Genomic DNA, 26173 nt, shown 5'->3' with positions numbered 1-26173 from the left:
TTCTAAAGAGCTTTAACATCAAACACGAAAAGACTGCACTCTACAGTCCCAAAGCAAATGGGTTAGCAGAAAGGACAAAACGCATGATTAAGGAACATATCCAACTGGCAATCACCAATGGGTTTAACATAGATTATTCCCTTACAGACTGTTTATGGGCCTATCACACAGCACCTAACCTCGTCAGCGGAATTTTTCCTTTTGTGGCCCTAAGAGGGAGAGAGCCCGGTACCAAATTAAACCCCCTCTGGCTAGATGGGGGAAAAACCGTAGTCTACAACAGCAGGGAGAGTCATATGAAAGTCCAGCAGCATCAAGCCAGTTACAAAGATTGGTATAACAGGAAACATGGGGTGAAAGAACTTCACCTCAAAGTTAACACGGTGGTGGTAAGGAAGCCTACTCATGTACAGGTGGGGCAGAGCAAGTTTTTCCCTCCACAAAATATTAGGAGCTCAGGGAAAAATGTGGTGCAGTTGCAGGATGGACAAACTTGGAGCGGGGACAGACTTGCTACGTTGAATCTGTAGTTCTCTTTTTTCCCCTATGTTTGCATGTTTATTTATATGGGTAAGGAGATGTGTTGTAATCCTTCCTCTGCCTCTCCCCTTTGGTACCTTCCTTCCACCCCTCCTCCTCTCCCATTGTTAGTATGCCTGGGAGCTTACCGTAGAATGTTGGAGTACTGTTCTTCTTGGGAGCGGATGACCTGAATAAACACCTCTTACCTTCTCTCCTGTTTCCGTGTGTATATTCTGGATATTTTTACAACAGTATTGTCTTCAACTGCATGTGAGTTTTCGCAGAGAGGGATGCTGTTTCGTAAACCTTTTCCTGCATGGTTTGGCCTTCATTTTCATGAAGACTCTCGAAGAAGAGGTATGGGAGTAAAGGCGAAAGCAGATTCCAGACCATGCCATTGAAAATGTATTCCCCTATGATACCTGATGGTGATGCCAGCTTGCGAAGAATCAGCATTTCCGGTTCTGGGGGTTGCAAAGAGGTTCAGATCAAGTTTGCTCCACTGAGAGAAGATGTAGAGTATTTTCTGATCCAGTTCCCACTTGTGGCAAGAGGTCTTCAGGCTTCAGAGGGTGTACGCTATTGTGTTCTGTTTTCCAGTGACAATTTTCTGCTTGCAGATGCACTCTGGTGAATGGACCATTCCCAGTAGGCTTTGTGCATCCTGGGACAGGAGATGTGATCTTATACCGCCCGCTTGTTGAAGTAGTGCATCGTGGTCGTATTGTCCATTCGGATGAGCACTGCACAGTTTCTTATCTTTAGAATGAAAGCTTGCAAGGCTAGGTGCACTGCCTTGAGCAGATTGATAAGGAAATGCCGATGAGACATCTGCCACCTGCCGCTGATCTGCAGGTCTTGAACGTAAGCTCCCCATCTGTCTAGGGAGGTGTTGGTTAGTCGAGAAGCTGGACTGAGGAATGAAAGACCGACTGACAGATTTGCTTGTTGCGTCCACCAGGAAAGGGCTTTGACCATGGACGGAGTGACTTTAATGAGGTTGTCGAAAGGCCCCCTATGCTTGTTCCCATTGTCAGTTGAGTTCTTCTTGGAGTTGACTCATCCGTAGACAGCAGATTGGAACTAGAGGGATGTATGATGATATTAATCCTAGAGGCAAACTGAGAGAGACACTTTTCTTTGTACCAATTTTGCTAAGGACATTAGCTGCAATTGCCTATGTGATGGGGGACACTCTTTGCTGAGTGGTATTGAGTGCTGCTCCCAAGAATTTCAAGTTTCTTAATGGGTTGAGAATTGATTTTTACGGATTCAGTGTAAGGCCCAGCTCGAAGAATAGAGTTGTGCAGGCAATTTGGAACTCTGTGTAGCCCGATTTGAAGGTGCTTCGACTAACTAATCATCTACATATGGTAAGAAGTGTTTTTTTTTATCCTCAAGAAGGCTGCCACAGGTGCCAGACACTGTGAATATTTGAAGGGCAGACTTCTTCCTTTTGGCTTGAACACAGAACTGGTAATATCTGGGGGCTACTTTGAATCTTAGGAATTTCCTGTGCTGTGGGTGTATGGGGATGTGAAAATACACAGGTTGAGGGTAGACATTATATCCCTTGTTTAGGAGTAGCAGAATATCCTGCAATGTAACCATGCGGAATGACTGTTTTTGAGATAGGTGTTGAGACTTCTCAGGTCTAGAATTGGTTGCCATTCCTTCAACTTGTGGACCAAGAAGAAATGGGAATAGAATCCTTTTCCTTGTTGTGATGCAGGAGCTCTTTCTGAAGGAGCTCTTTCTGCCCCTTCTTGAGCATGGTTATAACCTCCAACTTGAGAAGATGTAGATGTTTCTGAATGGATGTTTGAGGAGGGGTTGGTAATGGGGGTTGGATGAATGTATGGTCAAATTGAACAAGGTTTAACACCCATTGGTCTTTCGATATGTCCTGCCAGTGTTGAATAAAGTTGGATATTCTTCCTCCTAGCCTGAAAGGGGAGTAAAGGGGAGTAGCCACAGCCTGTACATGGTCATTGAAGTCAGCCAGTGTCTTTCCCTTGGCGTCCCACTCTACTCTCTTGGAGCTGGCCTATTGAAGGCGGTTTGTGCTGGCTGTCTTTGTGAGTCCTGGAGACAAAACTGCTGAGAGGCAGATGAATATAAGGGGTAACAATATTGTTGGTAAACTCCTCTGCAGGAGGAAGTCCTCTTCCCCTAGCGCCTCAAAAGGACAATTTACGATATTGAAGTGTGCCCATTGATTTTGGTGTGTCAGTGTCTGTTTTAATTGTTTGTAGGGCTTCATCAATAAGCCTGCTTAAAAGGGCTTTGCCATCGAATGGCAGATCCAAGATCTTGTTCTGGACCTGCAGCTTAAAAAAGGTAGCTTTGAGTCAGCCATGCCTCCTTAACACAGCAGCTCCAGCAGACTGTCTGAACCCTGCAGTGGCAATGTCCATGGCACAATCCATCACCTCCGATGATGTGCACCCCTACTTCCCTACAGGTTACACAAGTAACTCTACAACCCCCACAGAGAAATCTTACTAGCATATGTGTTTGTAACCTGTAGGTTCAATACAGTGTCCGGCAACAGGAACACTAAAGGCCAGATTTATTAAAAGTAACACAAGGAAGTGCTAAAACCAAAGTTTGCTGCACTACTAAGACGGTGCTGATGCTCTCTTACCCAGAGCTTACACACACACAGGCTGGCAAAATACTATATTTAGACTAACTTCAAAGCTTTTCACAAACTGGATGTGTGCTGCACAGGAAGCACACATGCAATTTTTGAAAAGTAAGGAGAAATGCAAACTTTTTTCCTCGTTAACCCCTGCCTCCATGAGGTCATACATTTTTGGTGGAAAGCCCAATCTACAAAGCTCAATAAATGTAGTTTTACATCAAAAACCAGGAGTGGCAGCAAGGGAATGTTTACCTAGCGCCCGCAGAATGCCCCCTTTAATGCAAAGTAACACAAAACAGCATAAAGCACTACTAGCATTACTTTTAGGTCACCTTACCTACCTAAAAAACAACAACGTTGTGATGGAAAGTAAATAGTTTATCAAGAATTTGCACCTGTTTGCATCACTTTTGTATGACTTTGTACTGAAATTTTTCATACCCAAGTCTCCATCTTTCTTATGATAATTCAAACCTATGACTAACAGATAATACACTGCAATAAGTGAATTAACCACTGTACAAATCCTACAATACCAGTAAAAACCCCGAGTCTGGAAGATTCACATACGTCTTCACAACAGGTACCTTTTAGCTATGTTAAAATGTGGTTTTGTTTGGAATACTAAATCAGCCTACTTAGCATCATCTTTGAGCCAAAAGTATAGTGTGAGCTGTTCGCTAATCTACATAAACATGGCACCCTGCACTCATTCGTAGCTTATAATTTCTTTTGTCACCTACAGGCTCTATTTCATGCCTTCGTATGTGCGGATAGGACACCACAACCTTGTTTTCATTTTTATATAATTTGCAGTCAAGCTCGGGGCTCTGAGAAGCTGAATGACCATAGTAGTCTTGGAGAATAGTCTCACGCTTATAATTTTCTGCTGCAAAAAAAGCTTTTAAGAAAGCACCATTGTAATAATAATAATAATAATAAAGGAGCTTGTAAAGCGCATGGTGACGCCATCTCGGCGTGTCCCCGCGCTGTGGAGAAAAGTCGGAGCCAAGATATGGTAGTTTAGGAGGAAAACAGATAAGTTTTTAAAAGTTTCCTAAATAAGGGCTCTGAATCCGCTTGCCTGATATTCATGGGAAGAGAGTTCCATGCTTTGGCAGCCATGACACGAAAGGAACATCCGCCCATTCTGGCTTTCTTGACACGGGGAATTTTAAGCAAACCAGTTCCCCCCGAGCGAAGAATTCTAGTAGGCTCGTATGGAATAGCCAGATCTGTCATATAAGAGGGAGCTTTGTGAGAGATAATCCTATAGCAGGTTAACAGCGCTTTAAATAGGACTCTCTTTTTTATGGGGAGCCAGTGCAAAGTGGCTAAGGCTGGCATAGAGGCTGACCTTTTCGGAAGTCTAAGGACTAGGCGAGCTGCTGTATTTTGGAGTACTTGAAGTCACCTGAAGTTCTTTTGCGAGGTTCCAAGCAGGAGCACATTGCCATAGTCTATCCTCGAGGTCACTAGAGCATGGGTCATAATGCGCCTGGCTTCCAGAGGGAGAAGATCTAGGGTTCGGTTCAAGGTCTTCATTACCCCGAAGCATTTCCCAACCACTTTATGTACATGGTTGTCATAAGAAAGTCTGGGATCAACCCAGATGCCCAGATTCTTGGCTGCTTTGCAGGGAGTAGGTAGCGGTCCCAGGCATGATGGCCACCACTCCTTGGTCCAGCTCGCATCCCTTCCCCCAATTATCAGAACCTCCGTTTTTGAGCCATTAAGCTTCAGGCAATGCTGGGTCATCCAGCCTGCTAGAGCCTGCATGCAGGTTTTAAAATTGTTAGCATCAGTGGAGGGTGCTTGAGACAGAGAAAGCAGGAGTTGGGTATCGTCGGCATATGAGACTAAATCAATGCCGTACGATTCAACCACTTCCGCCAGAGGGGCCATATAGAGATTGAACAGGGTGGGGCTCAGGGCGGAGCCCTGAGGTACCCCCTGTTCTAATGTTATGCTATTAGAGCGATGTATGCCTCTCTGAACCTGGAAGCATCGGTTGGTGAGAAAGGCTTTAAGCCAGCCCAGCGCTTCCTGGGTGACCCCGGCTTTGTTCAGACACTGCAGCAAGATGGAGTGTGCCACAGTGTCGAACGCGGCACTAAGGTCAAGCATAATCAAAGCCATAGTCTGGCCCTCATCCGCACCTGCACGTAGAGTTTCGGTCGCTCTCAGAAGGGCGGTTTCTGTGGAAAACCCTGCCCTGAACCCAGATTGAGAGCTGTGGAAGGCTTTATTCGACTCTAGATGGGCCATGAGTTGGCTGTTAGCTATTTTTTCGGCCACCTTCGCCAGATATGGTAGCAGCGAGATAGGCCGTAAGTTTTCAAGGATATCCTGACTTAGGTTGGGTTTCTTCTTTATAGGAAGTACAATGGCTTGCTTCCACTCCACAGGGAGGATGGCCGTAGAAAAGGAGAGTTGGAGAATATGTCTGAAATGTTGTTCCAAGACTGTAAGGCTAGCTGCTAAGATCTTAGGAGGCGCAGGATCACGAGGGGACCCTGACTTAATGCTTGTACAGATGTTAATTAAGGTATTAGTACAAGGAACAGTAAAGCAGTCAAGGCATGCCTCATCTTGAGTGATCTCCAAATTCTCAGCGAAAGCAGAGCCCGAGGGCAGATCCTTTGAAAAATTAGCATAGATGTTAGTAATTTTGCTAGCAAAATATCTAGCAATATCGTTACATGATTCAACAGAGTCCTTCTGGGTATTACTCTCACTAGATACTACCGAGATTTCTTTAAAGATTTTAAAGAGCTCCTTTGAGGAGTTCTCAGCCTCTCCATACCGTGCTTTAGAGGAACGAATAAGTTTGTAATATCCCGCTTGCGCTATTTTATATTGAGACTTGGCTTTGGGGCAGAAGTTAATGCGCCATTCTCGTTCCAGTTTTTTACAAGCGGATAAAAAACAGGATCTCTTCTTGTGCTTCCCCTCTTAGGCATCTTCCCCAGCATCCTTTTCCTTAATAGACTACTGCTGCTCATTAGGACATATTTGTCAGGGATTTCAGTTCACATAGTATATCAATTTCAATCATTCTTAAACACACGTCCTTATCCCAGAAAATTGTGTACTTATGTAATTTCAGAGGGTTGTCGATTGCATACATTTCTAAGGCTGCTACCTGCCCTTTTCATGGTGCCTTACCGGTTGAGGACTGTCAGTTTAGAGGATAAAGATTTCAAAAGAACACTGCTCAGTTCAGGTGCTGTGTTAACTCTTCTTGATTTCTGAATAAACGTATATGTGTGGTAATCAAAATGTCAGTGTCCTTTAAAACCAGATAGAATACCTGGCAATATCCTTTATGTTAAATGATTAAGAGGAGGAAGGGGGAACATGGGGTAAAGCCCAGGTTACCTACTGACAATTCTCATAACAGAAAGACTTCTCATTCTTCTCTCAGTCCTTTGCCCATTCTAGCCCCGAACCTCCTTCCCAAAATCCGCTACCCCTTACCTGAAAGGGATTTTTACTGCTTGGATAGAGGTACAGAGTGGCATATCTTCTCTGCCTTCTGGGAAGGGACTTTGAGCATACAACCAAGTGCTAGAAAATGCCAGCCATGGTGCAGCCACTGTTCAAAATGTTGAGAACCACCATCCAATCTTTGATCACCCAAGCTATGTAATGGTTGCCCACTCACAATTTATTTTTTGTGAATCATTCATCTGTTCTCCCCACTCAACTAGGCTCTTCTAGTGCACAACCATGTGCTGCTCTTGCTGAACAGTGCTGTGTCTACCTTTCAAAAATGTTTATCATACTAGACAGCCGTGGCACCCAACATTGTCCTGCACAACACCAGTGAGGCAAAATATTCCATCACTAGGCTAGAGAGGAAGCGAAACTAGACATCTAACCACTGTTTTGGAATCAAGATACTGATGAAAAGAGGGAGGAAAACATCTGGGAACTGTTCAAGGAGGTCACCATGCAGAAACGTCTGAACCTTTCACTTAGTCTATAGCCAATGTTTTTTGGTAGCTAGGTGTTACATCTGGCTAGACACTATAATTTCCTCCCCTGTGATAATGAAGGACTAGGGAAGAATGTCTATTGGGTGAGAAGCTCACTTGCACAAGAAGGCCTGGCCAGAGTCTGAACATTCAATGCATTTAAACAAATACACTTTTTCTATGAATGAAAAGTATCCAAAGGTAGGTAACAAACTACAAAAACAATGGAATCAAATATATGCGTCTCTCATTGTTTAGTATAGCTTTTCCAAGTCTACTAGTTATTATTTTTCCTTTTCATCAACTGACACACAAGCAACACTATATTTACTGAGTGCATACCTATTAGCATTTCATACATTATAACGCCCAACGACCACCAATCACATAATTTGTTATAACCATTCTGCATGAACACTTCTGGAGCAATGTAATCAGGAGTCCCAACAGTTGAATATGCCTGGAATAAAAAAAAAATAGCAACTCATGAGAAACAGCTTCGAGACACAGAAGATTTAGAATTACAGTATTTAATAATAGTACTGTTTGTAAAGAGACAGTAGAACTGTGCAAATAAGAAATGGTATGCATTTCACAAGTGACAGACATGTTCCCAACACCTTCCCAAAGTATTTCTCACTTTTTGAGTAAAATAAGATGGCCCTTGCAAATTTCATCTTAGAAAAGTGATTTAAACAAAAAAGTTTTTGTAACTGTGGTTTCCACCAACTTAAGCAAACCCATGTGAAATGCTGTGTAACAGAATGTTAACTAGGGTATAAGGAGTCTTAGTGCATCATTACAGGATCAAGGAACAAGTTACTTACCTTTCTTAATGTCTTAGTGAAAAATTTTCTAACTCCCCACAGATTACTTACCTTTTGAACATACAAGGTGCCAGTCTGGATCCAGAAACTTTGCTACAACAATATCCTCACCGTACAGCATCTATGCTCCCTGATATGACGACACCAGTCTATATATGGCACCACCTGGTGCGCTGATGTTAGTTCCTTTAGCAGTTACTAGAGCCAACAATAGAAAATAATGGAAGCAACCAAGAATAAGCATCTTCAGGAATACAAGCAGTAAAAGCAAACCATAAACCCCATCAATCACCATGGGAACTTCTGAATGGGAGTGCACTTTCGCAGAAAGGAGAGAAAGCAGTGCAGTGAGGAATCTGCCAAAATGTACAGTAGTTAATGATCCTAGCACAGGAGGAACACATCTTTTAGAGCACCCAAAAAGGGGAAAATGTAGTGCACAGAACAGAGAACACTTCCGGTTGACGGAGGGAAGAAACAGGTTGATGTGCAGGAAGCCCCAGTACTGAAGCCTTTTGTGTCATGTAAGATTAGTGCTGCCACTCGAGATCCTTCAAGAACAACCTGTTCAAAGCATCAACCCTCAAACTCACCAGTCTACCCAAGGCATCACCCTCAGGCAAACTCAGTGCTGCAGAGAGCAGTGTCACAACTGGAGGTACCACTGGGCACTGGAGACTTGACCGAACATTTCCCTATTTGAGCAGGGAGTGGACTTGGTGGTGTCATCTGACAGAACTTGTACCACTTGCCGCCCTCCTGCTTCCCCGTCCACCCCCCAAATGCATGAACAGAGCCCAAGAACAGTCTTCCAAACCCAGAGAATAAACTTTCATCACTATGATGATCTTGGCGGGAGTGGGTGCAAAAGGGCATCTCACTAATAATGAATGGACATTTACAGCATTTACCACTGTACGTCCTGTACAACTTAGGATATTTCATCTCTTGTGGATAGATTGCTTTATTGTCAAAAGCACTAGCATAGAGACCTGATCCTCCACCATGCACACAGAATAAGGAGGATACAAGAAGATACCTGTCCCTGGAGAACAGTATATTTAATACAGGAGGCAGCAATGGAGAATGAAACTATCTAGTGTGAGTGTGCTTTTACCGGTCAGTCATCTGATTAAGTTAAAGATGTGTATCTCCTACCACAGTTGGTGGGCTGTAGTCGTCAGCAGCACTTTGATGAATAACTGAGGTGCAAAATGCAGCCTGAAAGGCGGGTTGGTAAAACTGGTATTGCTTGGTGGGCAGATGTCACTGCAGTGCTAGGAGGCTCTGTGAGATTGCAGGACAGGAATGCAGATGTAGGCATCCTGTAAATCTTAGAGACATTATCCAATCCTGCAGGAACGCTAACAAAAGAACCTGCAAAAGGAAAGCATTCAGAACTTATGCAGTCTCAGTAAAATATTTTGTAACTTAACATTTAAGGCTCACATTCTTTTTAGGACTTAGGAGGCATAGCAGCCCTTCCCCATCAAATACTCTAATTCTATGCCCCTTCTGCAAAGAAGGGCAAGGACCTCTGCTCCAGTATCAAGGTGTGAGCAGGAGCGTGGGCGGCGGAGCGAGCAGGAGGAATCACATGCGAAACGTCAAGAAAAAGCACAACGTACCCGAACTAAAGGACTTGCAGGTCCGAGGTGATCACCCTCTACTGACCCTGAAAATGAGGAATCCCACTGACAATAAGATCATGGTCAGGGAGGGGCAAATTAAAATGGTTTTGCTGCAGTTGCCCCGGCACCTGCGGAATTAGAGTACTGTTGCTGCTGTTGACCTCTGGAATTCCCCTATCCTCTGTAATGCCAAAACAATAGTGCAGGGCATTGGAAAGGTAGTGATAGATGCCCCTGCCTTACCAGCTCATCTGAAGGAGAAGCAACATAAGCATTTCGTTGAGAAGGACCATCAAAGTAAGCAGGCCATGAACGTGCTCTGCTTAAAGGACTCCCGTTGAAGGGAATTTCCATCAAGGCAACCAAGAATTTTTCTGAAAAACCCATGAAGGCCATTCAGGCATGTCTGCACGGGATGGGCCGTTTTATTTGATTTTTTTAATTTAATTTATAAAGCACATGAATCACCCCGGGAGGGGTATCTCCGCGCTATAGGAAGCATAGCAGGCAGTACAAACAAGGAGACCTAAACTCAGAAGAATTCTGTTTTAAGAAGTTTCCTAAAGAGAAAATAATCGGAACATTTTCGAAGATGTACCAGTAGTGGATTCCAGTACGGGGGGAGCAAATAGAAGACGGCTCTACCACCTGTATGGGCTTTCCTGAAACGAGGAATGAGAGTAGCAGAAAGACTGTTGAAGCATAAGGGCCCAGGATGGGACCTGAAGTCAGGATGGGCCATAGACCCCCCCCAAAAATATGTTCCTGCTATAAAGTGACCTTTCTGTCCCCCTACCCCCTCGGCAATTTGAGAAGGGGCAGAGAGACTGATTTGTCCCTTTTTGGGGTTGGGGTGAGACGAATGCTAGAGTGCAACACCTGCACCCCTGTCTTTTGCCCCAAATGCAAAATCCTTGGTGTACACTAGGCATTCTACACCCCCCCCCCCCCCGGGGGGCAGATGTGGGGCAAACTCGCCGATTGGGACGGACTTTCTATCTGCTCTGGGGGGCAATAGGCACTACTGCCACTTCTGGGACGGGGTTGTAACTTGATGGGTAGGCCACACTCTCCTTTTTATTCTTTTGGCGCCATTTTGCATTATTGGTGTTTAGTGACCTTTCTGCCCTCTGGTGGAGGCAGGCTTGGGCAAACCTTAAATCTGCCCTCGAGGCAAAGGGAGTAGAAAGACCATTTGCCCCTTTTTAGGGCTGGGGCATGCCATGGTGGGCATACCCCGACTACATATTTTTTTATCCCTGGTGTCTAGTGGGGTTTTTGCCCCTCCCCCACCCGCCCACAAGGTGGAGGGAGAAATAAGGTGTAGTTAACCCCCGCCCCCCTCTAGCCCACGAAGGAGAGGGCAGAAAGACTGTTGGCACCTTTTAGGGGTGGGGAACTTGGCCATGCATATGGTGGGCAGGCTCCACCCCTATGTTTTTTTGTAATTTGTTTTACCATCACTGGTGTCTAGTGGACTTTCTGCACCCCCTCCCCCATGGGGGGTTGATTGGGGGTTATTGACCCCCATCCCGGGGGATGGGCAGAAAGACGTTTAAGCTCGTTTTCAAGACGGGGGCCCATGGTGGGCAGCCCCCACCCTATATTTTTTATTTTTGTACCATTCTTGGTGTCTAGTGGGCTACCCCCTCCCTAGTGGGGCAGATTGGGAGTAATCACCCCTAGCCACAACCTGGGGGGGGGGGGGGAGGGGCGGGGGGGAACAGAAAGATTTACATTTTGGGGAGGGGGGGGGGGGGGGGAGGGAGCACTAGTCCTAGCCTTAGAGGCAGATACCTCAAATCCCTGGTGTGTAGTGGGTGGATCCCTGCTTGGGGATCGCTCTCCTGTGTTTGGGTTTTTTGGGGAGGGGTCTCAGGCTGCTTGGGAAGCTCTGCCACAACAGCCAGAGCTACAATTTGAAAAAAATTAACCCTCACCGGTGTCGGTCAATGGCCGAAAGATGCACAGGGGAGAAAGTCGGCCATTGGCAGACATCCACACTTACTAGGTTAATGGTACGCCAGCACAGAAGACAGCCACTCATGCCATTCTGCTAGATTGCAAGAGCTCCCTTTTTTGCCTAGGGGATTTCAGAATTTGCAGCAACCTAAAGATATTCAAGCAACTATCTAACATGCCAAATCTTGCTTTGATGTTTTCTGCTGTAGACACTGTTTAATGTGCAGAGGGTAAATGGCTCTTCAGGTTATTGTACAAAGCTGTGGAAGGAACACAATTAGGAAAATTGCTGGTTGAAATGAAAAGAGGAGGGTAGCTTCAGAATGAATTGCAGGTCAACATGATGACTTTGTCCTTACAAAAATCACAAGTACAGTTGTTACATCCTATGCTTGCAAAGGTTCAACTCTCCTTTGCAAGGTCATTGCTGTAAAGATGGTGTTGAGAAGCTCCGTGAATGATTCAAATGAGCTTTTCATCGGGACCCTACCATTGCACTGATTGCCCACACTAGAGCTGGCTTTAGTTTTAAAAGAGGATTGTTAAATCTAGCCATTATGTCCGTACAATACAATATTACAAAATATATTGCTATTATTGAAAGGATACATAACCAGAGATCCTTTAACACATGCATGGAAGTGAAGGTGGAAAGAAATTGGAGGAATCTTAAAGTACGTAAAAATAAGTAATTGTACGTATATAACAAAACAGTTTGATATTTATAACTGTAGGGTGATCATTTTGAGAAATAAAAGAATTTGAAAGATTTTGATAAAACAAGTCAAAGAAGTTTAACAATTTCTTCAATGCTTTGAGGATGTCATACAGAAGTTCTTGCAGTATTATTGAGAAAAACTGTTACTGGAGACCATAGGAAATCTCGTTTTCAAAGTAGTGTATTGGGTGTACGTAAGCTCTAATCAATCTATGGTTATAGCAAACATACCAGATAGTCAAATAAAATCTTTCAAAGTTTTTGTTATTTGTTGAAAGGTGACCGCCAGTGAAAGATCTAGAATTTTCACATTAATAAAAACACTTTTCTAATCATAGGAATAACTGCACAGAAAGATATTTACAATAATGAAAGCACCATTAGAATGAAAAAGAGAATTTGATTCCAAATTTTAAACTCAAAAACTGCAAATGATTTTACCAATGGGTGGTAGATACTTAAAGTCAACTCCTACATCTTTGAGAATTCCCTATGAGAAAATGTGTACATTTGGATGCCTTCAATATCTAGATACGACTGCTACATGAACTCAAATGACAGATAATTTAAGGCCCGACTCAGCCAGTTTCAATTGGCATGCATGTATGCATGTATGTATAGTTTAGGGCGTGTGCTTTAATAGAGTATTGTGCTTGGGCCCTTTTATTATCACACACATCTAGAAGAACTAATGCCAAGCACTAAGGGTCAAATTTAGAGTTTGGAGGATTGGATACTCCGTAAGAAATGTAATGGATATCCCGTCTGCCATATTGCAAGTGCCACTGGATACAATGCACTTGTAATACGGTGCACAGGATATCCGTTACGTTTGTGACAGATTATCCCGTCTGCTGAACTCTAAATCCGGCTCAAAGTCTTCAGCAGCAAGGATGTCAATGCTGGGCATTGGTGTAGAATGGCTTTGTGCTACTCTGTGAAAAGCGGATGCTCTAATTTGAATAAGTATTCAAAGACATGCTCTAAAGATGCATGATCCAGACCTGTTCTATCACATTAGGTCTATTTTTTCCTGATGGGGCACAGAACTAGAGTGCTTCTAAAAGCGCCGAAAATGGTACCAACAACACTTCACACTGACTGATGGGATGTCAACACCAGTCGCCGAAAGTTGGGCATTTGGGCTTCTGCTCGAGTGGCAAACAGAAACCATGACAATGTTCCATGATTTCAACACTAGTCAACAATTTGTTGTCCAATTTTCAATTTTTACATTACAATGCCACTCTACCGTGTGCACCAGCCTGATTGCTCCATCGATAGTGATATCTGGATTTTGATGGCTCAATACCACAGAAGAAGGGACTGGGTACCTCCTTGATTCTGTATTTAAAATAGGTATGTCATGTGTGTTCTGACCTTGATGTCCACATTACTGATGTATTGGAAGGATAAGGTGTTAGGACCAATATCTGTGCCTTAAAGTTCTAGAATATTTTACCTCCCACTATTCCTGTGTACAGGGACTACTTGTGGTTAGGTGTTGGAGGGGGTGCACCAAGAGGAAAAGTGGTGCTTGATCAGATTTTTATGGTTTTGTCACCACTGTAATGTTCTCTTTATTCAACTTGTGATTTAAATATTGGTTTCCCAATAGTTTATGGCTTGTAGCCAGTGCCCAGTTCCTCTAGGATGGTTTGCATGTGAATGTGACACTGAGAAAATAGTGTAAAGCATGCTTCGCAACAGGACTTACTATTCCTGAACTGTGCACAGATTCAGTAATTTGTGCTAAAGAAATAAGTCTGTTTTCTATGCAGGAAGAGGTAGAGATTTGTTACCATAGAAATGCTGTAGAAGAAAGGGCGGACAGTCACGGACACACACACATGGAAAATGTGGAGGTATTTTAATATTTTAAACATTTTCTCAATATTTTGTTGCACTTCTGATATGGACAGATTGTAGTTTTCACAATCAATTATGTAATGTTAGTGCAGGCCATGAAATTGTGGCATACTTGGTTTATAGCTCATTGTTCATTTGATAACAATAAATCAATCAACAGATTTGTAGAGCGCTTCTGGTCACCAGTGAGGGTACGCAGGCGCAAGCAGGGTTCAGCTGAGTAGCCGAATAGCCAGATCTTAAGGGACTTTCGGAATTCTGACAAGATATGGAGGTCCGTAGATGAAAGGGTAGTGTGTTCCATGTCTTATCTGCTAGGTAGGAGAAAGCGTGAACTCTGCATCTGCTAAGTCAAATGCGGGGTTGAGGGTTGCAGAAAGGGACGCAGAGCCGAGGTGTCTGGTGGGCTGATGAAAGTTTAGGCGGTGGTTCAAGTGGGGGGTACGCAGTTGTGTTGGGCCTTGTATGCATGGGTCAGGAGCTTGAACTGGAATATTTTCTGTACAGTAAGCCAGTGGAACTCCCTAAGGTAGGGAGTGATGACAGTTTGTCTAGGTAAGTCCAGCACGAGTCTGGCCGCGGCGTTCTGTATGGTCTGTATTCGTCGGAGTAGGTGAGCTGCGAGCCATGCGTAGAGAGCACTGCAGTAGACCAGTCTGCTAGAAAGGAGGGTCTGGGTGATAATGCATCTTGAGCTTTGGGGTAGCCACTTCAATATCTTACGTAGCATGCGATCGATAAAACATATCGAACTCCGGACTGTATAAAACTATATATTTTCTAATACTGTATGACATGCAAAATCAATCTGTTGGTGCAAGCCAGACCTTCTTTGCTCCGACAGGCTGGTAGAAGATGACGAACATTGTGTTTGTCCAGTTATTAGCATTTTTTCCAAGACGTGGTAATTCCATCTAGTCTCCCTCATGCAGGAACATATCTCTATCACTTGACGCCTAGCTTAGTTTGTCGGGGTCTCCCAATCACGATGGAACCAGATATGCATGGGTTCTGGGCCCCACAGGTAATTAACTGGGTACACTGCATTTGGCAATTTGCAAAGCAATTGAAAGTGAAATGCCAGTTTAGATTATCTGTCCTTTGTTCTACTGGGATATATGGAAACTTACCATAACCATATATTTTCAACAACTACATACAACACACCATCAAGATTTCTATCGCTAGGTGACAGACTGTCCTAGCTCCAATTGTTTGGTAGGGGCAATGCTTTGAATAAAACATTTGCCAGGTTGCAGCATTTTTTATCTAAACCACAGTACTTTCCTTTAGTCTTCTTTAACCAAGAACCAATACCAGCTAAGCCCGACCCAATTGTGTTCCTCTACCAGTTGAGATCCACTGACTAGACAACAAAGCATGTTTTTATGGGGAAAGCTTCCATGGTGGATTCCTGCAGTATTTGAGCTAGTGGTGGACGGTATCAAGGAGAATCTACCAACCCTAGACATTTCTGAAAAATAGAGACAGAAATCCCCAGTTATAGAACCGGCATGAATCACAACATGTTTTATTAACCATAATCCATGGCCAAGGTCAAAGTATGGGTAAATAAAGCCAAGACTTCACCTTTTTGTGACTGAAAAGTACTGGATATAAATCCCCAGTATACAATGTTCCCAACCTTAATTAAATGATGAAAGCTGTGCCCCACATATATGGGAGGGTCTATTGCATGGGACAGGAATAGGCCAAAATTGTGACATTATGAAGTACATTTTGACACTATATTAATTGCACATAGCCACAGATTTTGGGCTGTTTGTTATGAGAGGCCCACCCACAAGTGAGTATGGATTTTATTGGCAGAAGTGTGGGAACACTGGATGGGCGGAGTTTTGAGGTTTCCCACAAACTGCAGAACTTTCCATTTGATGATACTAGACAAACTGACGTCAACCACATAACAAAAGGTCCTGAGAATCACTTTGGAAAATGCATAATTTGGGGCACTGCAAATGTCTCTTAGCATTAAACTCCAGATGGTTTAGTTAATTTATTAAAACATATATAGCTTTCATTCACCCCCCATTTTTTTTCACTAGATATTTTGTTATCAAGACATGTTTAGTGGTTAGTGAAAACAACATTGTAAACTATGGCTCAATTGCTAGCTTTGGGTATCTTGGACTTTTGAACCAACTACAAGCACAATATATTTTAGCTATGCAAACATCTGAAGTAATGCTATATTATTTTTGAGGATCTGCCTCCTATGCAAAATACCTTGTAACCAATTACGGCTATATTTTTCTATGAAAAAATCCAAACAGTGTCTGGCTCATTCTTAAGGCACAAACATGCAATCAGTGCCTCAGTAAGGAACAGAAACGGCAAAACATCTCACACCAGAGACTTGGACCTAGGCATTATTTCTGGCTAGTTCCGAAAAAGCAGGAATCGGGTAAAAGGTGCAGGTGACACCAGTATAGGTTTTAGCATTGTGTTCACAGGACTGCGTTGTTTTGATGATTCTCAAAATCCTCAGGCCACGCAAGGCAGGATGCCGAAGTCGGCGAGCTTCCCTCCAAACCAGATATGTCATCAAGCACACACTGGAGCCTTCAGTTTTGGCATCAAAATCGGAACTGGACACAAATGGATTTGTAGCAGTACAGGTAACTTTGCAGCTGGGTTGAATTTGTTGCCTTGCCCTACAAAAAAAGCCAGGGCCTCCGCCTTTACACCCTTTTAAAAAATCCAAGCTCTTTACGGAAAGCATCTCTGCACAACAAGGATACCAGACTCAACCCAAGAATACAACAATATGCTAAATTTGACCACAGGGTCACGTCTAAGACAATCTATTGCCTAGCAGCTACAGGACGTAGAAGTTATTGAGTATTGTTCAGTGTGTCATGATGCTTCTGACTCTAACCTCTACCACCTTGCAGAATAAGCCTTGACAGCAGCCCCTCATTAACTAAAAAGAGTCAAGTGCAAAAAGGGAAAAGGAATATGCTACTTACCAGTATGCATCTGTTCTTGGCATGTTGGTGTTGGGTTCGGATGCTTGCAGGTTGCTGTCTTCGGAAGAAGTCTTTGGTCACGAGATAGGTGACTCCTCCCCTGGACGACAGTGCGCATGGGCATCAACTCCATCGTTAGATTGTTTTTCGCCATGATGGGAAATGATGGAGTTTGTAGAAAAGAGAGAGATGTCCATGTGTGTTGTCTAAGTAAGACAATGCTGGAACAGATACAGGTGCCGGGGAGGTGGGTGGGCGTTTGTGACTCTGCAGCTCTACATGCCAAGAACAGATGCATACTGGTAAGTAGCATATTCCGTTCGAGGCATATGAGCTGCAGATCACACACTTAGGATAGACTATATCTCCCCTAGCGGTGGTCACCTGTATCGGTTTCAGCAGTTTGAAACAAAGTTTTAAGGACAGCCTGACCCACAGAAGGTTGTTCCTTTGCTTGTACATCAACACAATAGTGTTTGGTAAAGGTGGGTGTTGTAGACCATGTGGCTGCCTTACAAATATCTTCTAAGAGAATGTTTCCTAAGAATGCCATGGAAGCCCCTATTTTGCATGTGGAATGCGCTCTAGGGGGAACGGTTAGTGTGCGTTTAGCCTTGTGGTAGCATATTTGGATGCATTTTACTATCCACCTAGCTATCCCAGATTTGGAAATGGGGTTTCCTTTATGTGGTGGAGAGAAAGCGACAAACAATTGTTTTGCGGAATGATTTGGTTCGGTCGATGTAGTATAGAAGGGCTCTTTTAACGTCTAGGGTATGAAGAGCTCTTTCAGCTACCGAGTCTGGATTTGGGAAGAATACCGGTAACTCTATTGATTGGTTAAGATGGAACGGAGATATGACTTTTGGAAGGAATTTCGGATTTGTTCTAAGAACCACTTTGTTACGGTGCAATTGTAAGAATGGTTTTTGTATGGTTAAAGCCTGGATCTCACTTACCCTTCTGAGGGATGTGATAGCGATAAGGAAGGCTACTTTCCATGTGAGGAACTGTAGTTCGCATTTATGCAGAGGTTCAAATGGGGGTCCCATGAGCCTTGTAAGAACAATGTTCAGATTCCACACTGGAGAGGGTGGTAATCTGGGAGGAATAATTATTTTCAGTCCTTCCATGTAGGCTTTGATTGCAGGTACTCTAAAGAGTGACAAGTGTTGTCTATTTTGTAAGTAGGCTGCTAATGCTGCTAGGTGAAGACGTATGGATGAGTATGCCAAGTTACATCTTTGCAGGTGCAGTAAGTAGCAAATGATGTCCTGGATGGATGCATCCAGTGGGTTTATAGGATTGTTAGTGCAGTAAATGGCAAATCTTTTCCATTTTGCAGAGTAGCAGGCTCTAGTGGTATGTCTTCTGGCCTCTCTTATAATATTCATGCAGTCTGGTGGTAGGTTGAGATAACCGAACTCTAGGACTTCAGGAGCCAGATTGCCAGGTTCAGTTGACCTGGATCTGGGTGTCTGATTTCTCCATGGTTCTGGGTTAATAAGGACGGGGAGAGATGCCGTTTTTGGTGTGGCACTAGCGAGAGTTCCAGTAGTGTTGGGAACCACGGTTGGCGTGCCCATGTGGGAGCTACTAAGATCAGTTTGAGAGACTGTTGCCTGAGCATGCGTACCACTAATGGAATGAGTGGGAGAGGCGGAAAAGCGTACGCAAATCTGCCTGACCAGTTCATCCATATTGCATTGCCCTTTGACTCCGGGTGGGGAAACGTAGCGTCGAAGGTTGGGCATTTTGCGTTTGTGTGTGGCGAACAGATCTATGTCTGGTTGGCCCCATTGTTGGAAGAAGGGTATTAGGACTTGGGGATGTAGTTCCCATTCGTGGATCTGTTGATTCTGTCGACTTAACAGATCGGCAATCTGATTGTGAACCCCTGGAAGTAGGTATATTTTCTGGGGAATGGCTCATCTCCAAATGTTCTGTGCGAGCTGGGACAGCTGGAGAGAATGTGTGCCCCCTTGTTTCTATATGTAATACATGGCTGTCATGTTGTCTGTCCGGATGAGGACAGTTTTGTTTTGGAGATGTAGTTGGAATAATTTCAGTGCTAGGAACACTGCTAGCAATTCCAGGTAATTGATATGGAGCCTTTTTTGTTGAGTGGTCCATTTGCCCTGAGTGGTGTGGCCGAGGAGATGGGCTCCCCATCCTGTGAGCGATGCATCTGTTGTCAGCACATCTGTGGAAGAGGCTCTAGGAACGGCCGCCCTTTGGAGAGGTATGTTATGTTCCACCATTTGAGAGAGCGATTTGTGCGGCTGTCCACCAACACCAGATCCGTAAGTTGTCCGTGAGCCTGGTTCCACTGACGTGCTAGACATTCTTGCAGGGAGCGCATTAGAAGTCTGGCATAAGGCACAATGAAGATGCAGGACGCCATCATGCCTATGAGTTGCATGAACACTTTTGCTGGAAGAGTGTTGGATTTGGAATTTTGCGATAAGAGCTTGTATATTGGCTATCCTGGCTGGATTGGGATATGCTAGGGCTGTGGAGGTGTTTATGGTGGGCCCTAGATACTGATGTATGTGAGCAGGTCGGAGGTGAGATTTGGGATAGTTTATTGTGAATCCCAAGTTGTCTAAGATTTGGATGGTTTGGTGAGTGTGTAGAACACACTTGTTGAATGACTTGGCTTTTATTAGCCAGTCGTCTGGATACGGGAAGACATGAATTTGTTGCCGTCTGAGATGTGCTGCTACTACTGCTAGACATTTTGTGAATACTCTGGGTGCGGTTGTTACCCCGAATGGAAGGACTGTAAACTGGTAGTGTTGTCCGTCCACCACAAACCTTAAATACTTCCTGTGGGCAGGATGTATGGGAATGTGGAAGTAGGCGTCCTTGAGATCTAGGGTGTTAAGGAAATCGCCTTGTTGCAGTAGTGGGAGCACTTGTTGAAGAGTGATCATATGGAAATGATCTGAGTTGATATACAGATTTAGTGGTCTGAGTTTGAGTATTGGTCTTAGAGTCCCGTCCTTTTTGGGGATTAGGAAGTAGAGCGAGTATACCCCTGTACCCTGATGTTGTAAGGGAGCTGGTTCTATTGCGTGTTTTTGAAGCAATGAGAGAACCTCTTGTTTGAGAAGTGTAAGATGGTCTGGTGACATGGAACGTTGTTTGGGTGGTATGTAGGAGGGGGGGGGGAAGGGGGGGGGGGTAGTTGTGAGTTCCAGGCAGTAACCATACTGGATAATTTGTTTGACCCACTTGCCTGTTGTAATGGAGTTCCAGACAGGTAGGAACTGTGTTAGTCATCCCTCGACTGGAGTGGAATGGTCTGGGGGGAGTGGAGGAAAGTCACTGTTTTGTGGCAGGGGAGGTGCGAGTGTTGTTATTACTGAGGAAATTAAAATATCATGAGGCCTATGTGTCCCCGTGTGTTCCCCGTCACTCATGTGCACATGCATGTAACCTATGCATTTCCCCTCCATGGCCTGTCTATCATGATGCTTATGCTATAACGTGGCCTGTCATCATCCAGTCTCCCATGAGAGAAACGACAAATCTGCACTGAGGCCTACACGTTTTGCATCATGTTTTCCCGCATTTTCATGAAAGCCCATTATTGTGGCTCAGCCAGAACCGAAAAGAGGTTTCAGGCCTCAGAACGCTCTGAAAGCTGCAGCTGCGTATCCTTGGCCTTGCACACTTGGGCCTCAGCCAAAGGGGCCCTGTCCGAGGTACCGAGACAGTATTGAGCACGGTTATCTGCTTACTCCTACCGAAACCACATTCCTGCCTGGAGAAGGAGGAATAAACACAACCCGTCTGCAAAGGAGAAAGCCTAGCCTTTCTGTCTCTTTTTGTGCGATTGCAAAGCTCACGTCAGTGAAAAGCCCATAGCCCCCATGTAAGACTTTAGCAGTAAATGAAGAAATAGATGCCACATTGGCTCTTGGTGATGGGCAACCTATGTCACAAATCGGTCCCTGCTCCAGACTTTAGATATCAGATAATACAAGATGTGCTGGTCGCCCTGACACTGAAGGCCTCACTTCCAGACTCCCCGGTTGCATAGCAACCCTTCCCCACGTCAGTTACACGTCATGCTCGAGTTGAGCACAAGTAAGGCAAAGTTCCAGTAAAGTTCCAGCTGATCACGCAACCCCCTCCAGGCATCCACCCACCTATGACACTTACCTATTATCATCAAGTGGACGCCCACCTTCACGCCTACTCACACACCCACATGCTCTTATCTCATTCTCTCTTGCTCCGCCTGAAGCACTCCTGCTTACGTATATTATTACAATGTATATATACTGTACTCTGTGAATAAAGTTTGAGAATACTCTGAGAATTAGACCCGTCCTGATACCTTGTGGTGATGGAACTATTCTCCCTATAACTCGAGTTATTTGAATAAAGCCCTTTTGAACCTGATACCACGGACTCAGCCTCTTGCTTCATGCATGATCATATTGATATATAGAAATTCTGAGCGCGTAATATTTTATTTACAACATTAATGGCGCCCGAATAGGTACAAATCTCTTTCCCCATGCGCCGGAGATGAAGGTCCAGTTTTGCCCCCTTCCACAGCCGTGACGGACTTCGAGTGTACACGCCGCGGGTTTTCCCGCCAACTCCCTCAGGCCAACGAAGGAGACGGACTGCGACCAGGCATCCATACGAGGCGGTGAGGATTGCGGATCGTCCCGACCCAGAGCCCACCCTGCGAGAGAGCTGTGTCCGAGGTTTCGAGAGATCCACCTAAGATACGCCATTCCCTGCGCAGCGTCAAGTGTCCGAGGCCTTCAAGTTCAAGTTCTGCTTCCCGGTGAGTTTCTCATGGGGGTTGCAATAATGACGGGTTCATTTAATGAACACGGTAAAGACGTGTCTCACTTGTGAGACCGGTATGTTCAAGAGCATGCATTCAAGAATTAATGTATTCAAGAATTAAAGTCCAAGTTTTCAGGTGCACCGATATAACTGTATGAATGTTATTGTCTTAGTCAGGTTCAGTTAGGTTTGAATGTGTCAGGTTTTTATGTAAGCTTGTTTCATTGTGATTTTTTTTTTTTTTTTTGTTCATTGTAATTTTTGTTTTCGGTTACATTCCAGCATGCCGTTATTTTCAAAACTGCGTAAGATATGTACCAGAAAAGGTGTACTAGAGGAACCAGTTAACATTCCGCCTAGAGACACACCTGGACATTTTATGTACTGTAAGCATGGTTTAGATGCCGTGTTGTTTTTAGAACTATGGGTGGATTACACGAAGGATTTAGAGACAAAGTATAAATGGCCCATTACGGGAACGTGGGATGCGGAATGGATTATGAAGGTAGAGGAAGAGATATGGAAGAGAAAATCTAGACCTGCTCAGAAGGATGCCATTGAGTTATGGCGCAAGGAGTCACATAGAAGAACAGAGAAATAGTTCCACAAAGCAGAGAGAAGTAGACAGGAGTCCGAAAAAGCCAAAGAAGAGAAATTACAGGAGGAAGGGGAACGGGTAAAAAGAGAGCAGACTGAAAGAAAAAGAAATACTGTCGTTGCTGGTATTTACCCCGTCCTTTCAGAGGAACTAGCAAAAGTGGCCCCAGTAGAAAGACCAGTTAGAGTGCCACCGCAAGTACCCCGAAAAATAAAACAAACAGCATCCGAAACGTTCATTAACACCTACCTAGAGGAATCCCCACCAGCATACGTGGACGGATTTTTCCCTGCACCCCCAACGCAAGAACAGCTCCAGGAGCTCGAGGACGGCGGGGAGGGAGGATCTGGGGCAACATCAGGAGGGGGGCCGACAGTAAAAGTAGACATCTCCGAATGTATATATGACCCAGATCCAGGAAAGGGCAGAATGCTCGTGTTTTCACTACGGCTTAGACGAGCAGTCGCAGATTTGGAAAAATTACCAGATATGGATAAACATCTAAAGAAAATGTACACATTCATAAGAACAGGGGAAGGTTCTGAGTGCATAGCAGAAGCTGTACAAAACAGAAAGGTAATTATTAAGAACTATATCCTTCGCTTCCTAATTAATTGTTTGATCAGGGAAAAAGACGAAGGCGACGGGGACGTAGACCGTTGTTATATTGGTTGGAGTGATCGCATAGATGCCGGTCAGCATGATAAATCAGGCCAGACAGACAACATGTTGACCAAAATCCGAAAGGCAATAATAGCGTCACACGAAGGAGGCCCGAACGAAAAGGCTGAGTTATCATCTGATGACGAAGCAGGGGACAAAGACAGAATACATTATGTGGGCCATGCCCGGCGATTCGAAAGGCCCAAGGGCCTCAATCACCGTAAACAGGGAACTGCCATAAAAGAAAGATTCCCTTGAAAGTTTGTTCCAGATCACCGAAAAAGCGGTGAATAAATGGCTAGGTAACGATCAGCCCCTCACCCCGACCGAAAATGAATTAGCACGGTCAGCCACCCTGTGGATATCCCAATATGATATATATAATAATGATATCGTAGCACAAACGTTCTTGAGCCTCCCACCAAACGAACAGCGCATAGCTGGTGTTTACATGGTCCAACATTTGATCACGTTATATGAGAGTCAATATTCTGGTCCTGGTCTATTGTATAAGTTGCTGGACGACATAATACTAGATAGGTGGATGAACATGGGTACTGAACTGATTAATGTCATCCTGGATCAGCGACACAAGTATATAGTATACGTGACTAGGTCCCTGCTTCCCGCTCCACCACAGGTTAAGGGACAGTCATACGACAAGCTGAACCCCCTACGAGAGGTTCATCCTGTAAAGGATGCAAACAATGAACTGCAACGGGTGTATGTCTACACCCCCTTGTCAAAATTAGAGATACTGGAAATGAAAAAAATGTTACCAACCCATGATAAAGACCCGGGGGGTTTTCACCGAGAACTAAAAGACATTCTTCGCTTAGGAGAATATACATATGCTGACATTCTAAAGTTATTAAAAGTACTATTGCCTGCTGGTATTTACGAGAAGCTGAAAGGACAGGACTGGGAGGTGGGAGAGAAAAGGCTCAGCTGGGATCTGTTGGAAAGAGAGGAAGAGGGAAGAGGCCCGGGGGTTGGTCTGGGTCCCCGAGCTAAAGACCTACCTGAACTCCTTGTACAAGTTTTGCCCAGATTATTAATTACCAAGAAAGAAGACTGGGATGCTATTTCAGCCTGTAAACAGAAACCAGACGAGGACACTAGCGATTTTTACTCTAGGTTTGAGAAGTGTTTCACTATCAATAGTGGTCTTAAGCCCGGTAGCGATTCATATCCCCATCTTCTCGTGAGCAAACTAGTAGAAAATTCCCTACCAGAGGTGAAGTATAGGGTACTGAAGGTTGAGAGTACTTGGCAAGCAAACAGCCCTTCCCAAATGTTACAGATGTTACAATACCACCAGAACAGAATCAGAGAAGAACACGACCAGGAAAAGAGACGCATGAAAGACACAAAGATGAAGATGCTGGTGGCCCAATCGACACCGGCAAACACAAACACGAACAAGAATAGCACGAAACAAAGTAATGGGACCTGTAATTACTGCAAGAAGCCAGGCCACTTCGTAAATGAATGTGTAGTCCTGAAACACAATATAGCAATAGGTAAAACAAAGCCACGTCCTTATCCTTCCAAAGAAAATAACACACATCCGACATCCGATACGTTTCCACCGCCGCCGCCGCCTGTCCATGCACCTGCACCAGCCCACGCCACAACACAAATGTATGGGCACGCTCAGACTAACTATCCAGAATACCAAGCATATTCATGAAGCAGCCCAGAGAGGGAATTCGACTTGCCCCTTATTCCAGTTCCTGTGGACCAAGCGGGTCCCTATGTGCATGCACGTTTACTAGGACAAAATAAAAAGTTTTTGATTGACACTGGGGCGAGTAGAACTACCATCAGTCATTCCGAGGTTCCAGGGGCACCCCTCTCGGGCTCAAAGAGTATATCCCTGGGCTTTTCAGGAAAGCCTATTATCAATGAGGTTTCAGAACCAGTCTCTTTAGGAGTTGGTCCACTAATACATACAACAGACTTACTGCTTACTAAATCATGTCCAGAAAACTTACTTGGCATAAAAACATTAAAGGAACTGGGGGGCAATTATCTGTTGCTCGCCAGAAGGAGTGCGGCTGTATTTACGGGATTTCAAGGGCCATTTTGTAATGAAAGATATTGACATCAGGCTTCAAAATGTACCACAGCACTTATGGGCACAAGGCCCGACTGACGTAGGTTTCATGAACATTACACCATACCAGGTCACCCTCAAGGAAGGAGTGGTGCTGCCACGGATTAGACAATACAAAATTCCACCTGAGGCTGAAGTAGGGTTGCTGAAAATAATAAGGGGTGGTGATAGAGACAGATTCAAACATATGCAATTCACCTGTTCTTCCTATTCTTAAAAGAACTGATCCCAATTCATCACCTGTCTATAGATTAGTTGTGGACCTGCGAGAATTAAACAAATGTGTGGTGCCACAGTACCCTGTGGTCCCGGACATTTCTTCATTATTGACTGCCATTGATGCGAAGGCTACGTTCTTTACAGTTATCGATCTGAAGAACGCCTTTTTCAGTATCCCAATACATCCGGACAGCCAATATCTTTTTGGTTTCAGTTTAAAAGGCCGCAGCTTCAGATTCACAAGAGCACCACAGGGCTTCACGGAAAGTCCTAGCATCTACAGTCAGGCACTCAAAAGACAACTAGACAGTATTCATATGCCTACCACTACAGCACTGATACAGTATGTAGATGACATTCTCATCACTGCACGATCGGAAACTGACTGTGAAAATGCATCACTCACTGTTTTACATTTCCTAGCTGACAAGGGGCACAAAGTGTCCCCTTCGAAGTTACAATTCTGTGAACAGCAAGTGGCGTACCTTGGGCACTTGCTATCCAAGGAGGGTAGGCGACTGACACCAGAACGTATTCAATTGATTTCTGGCCTTTCACGGCCCAAGACACAAAAGGAGGTACGGGCATTCATTGGCCTCACTTCATATTGCAG

At 44.4% G+C, this 26173-nt stretch overlaps 1 protein-coding gene across 7 annotated transcripts in view; it reads right to left on the bottom strand.

Moving 5' to 3' along the window:
- STK38L (serine/threonine kinase 38 like) overlaps window positions 1-26173 on the bottom strand; it is a 492424-nt gene that overhangs the window by 101426 nt on the left and 364825 nt on the right. For all 7 annotated transcript variants that reach the window (XM_085652796.1, XM_085652799.1, XM_085652802.1 and 4 more), the window contains one exon: window positions 7492-7609. In XM_085652796.1, coding sequence (XP_085508922.1) covers window positions 7492-7609 — 118 coding nt within the window. The remainder of the gene's footprint in view (window positions 1-7491; window positions 7610-26173) is intronic.

This window comes from Triturus cristatus, chromosome 4_1, assembly GCF_964204655.1.
Source record: "Triturus cristatus chromosome 4_1, aTriCri1.1, whole genome shotgun sequence".
Lineage (NCBI taxonomy): Eukaryota > Metazoa > Chordata > Amphibia > Caudata > Salamandridae > Triturus > Triturus cristatus.
The sequence above is the reverse complement of the archived record's forward strand: the minus strand, read 5'-3'. Positions and strand labels throughout refer to the sequence as shown.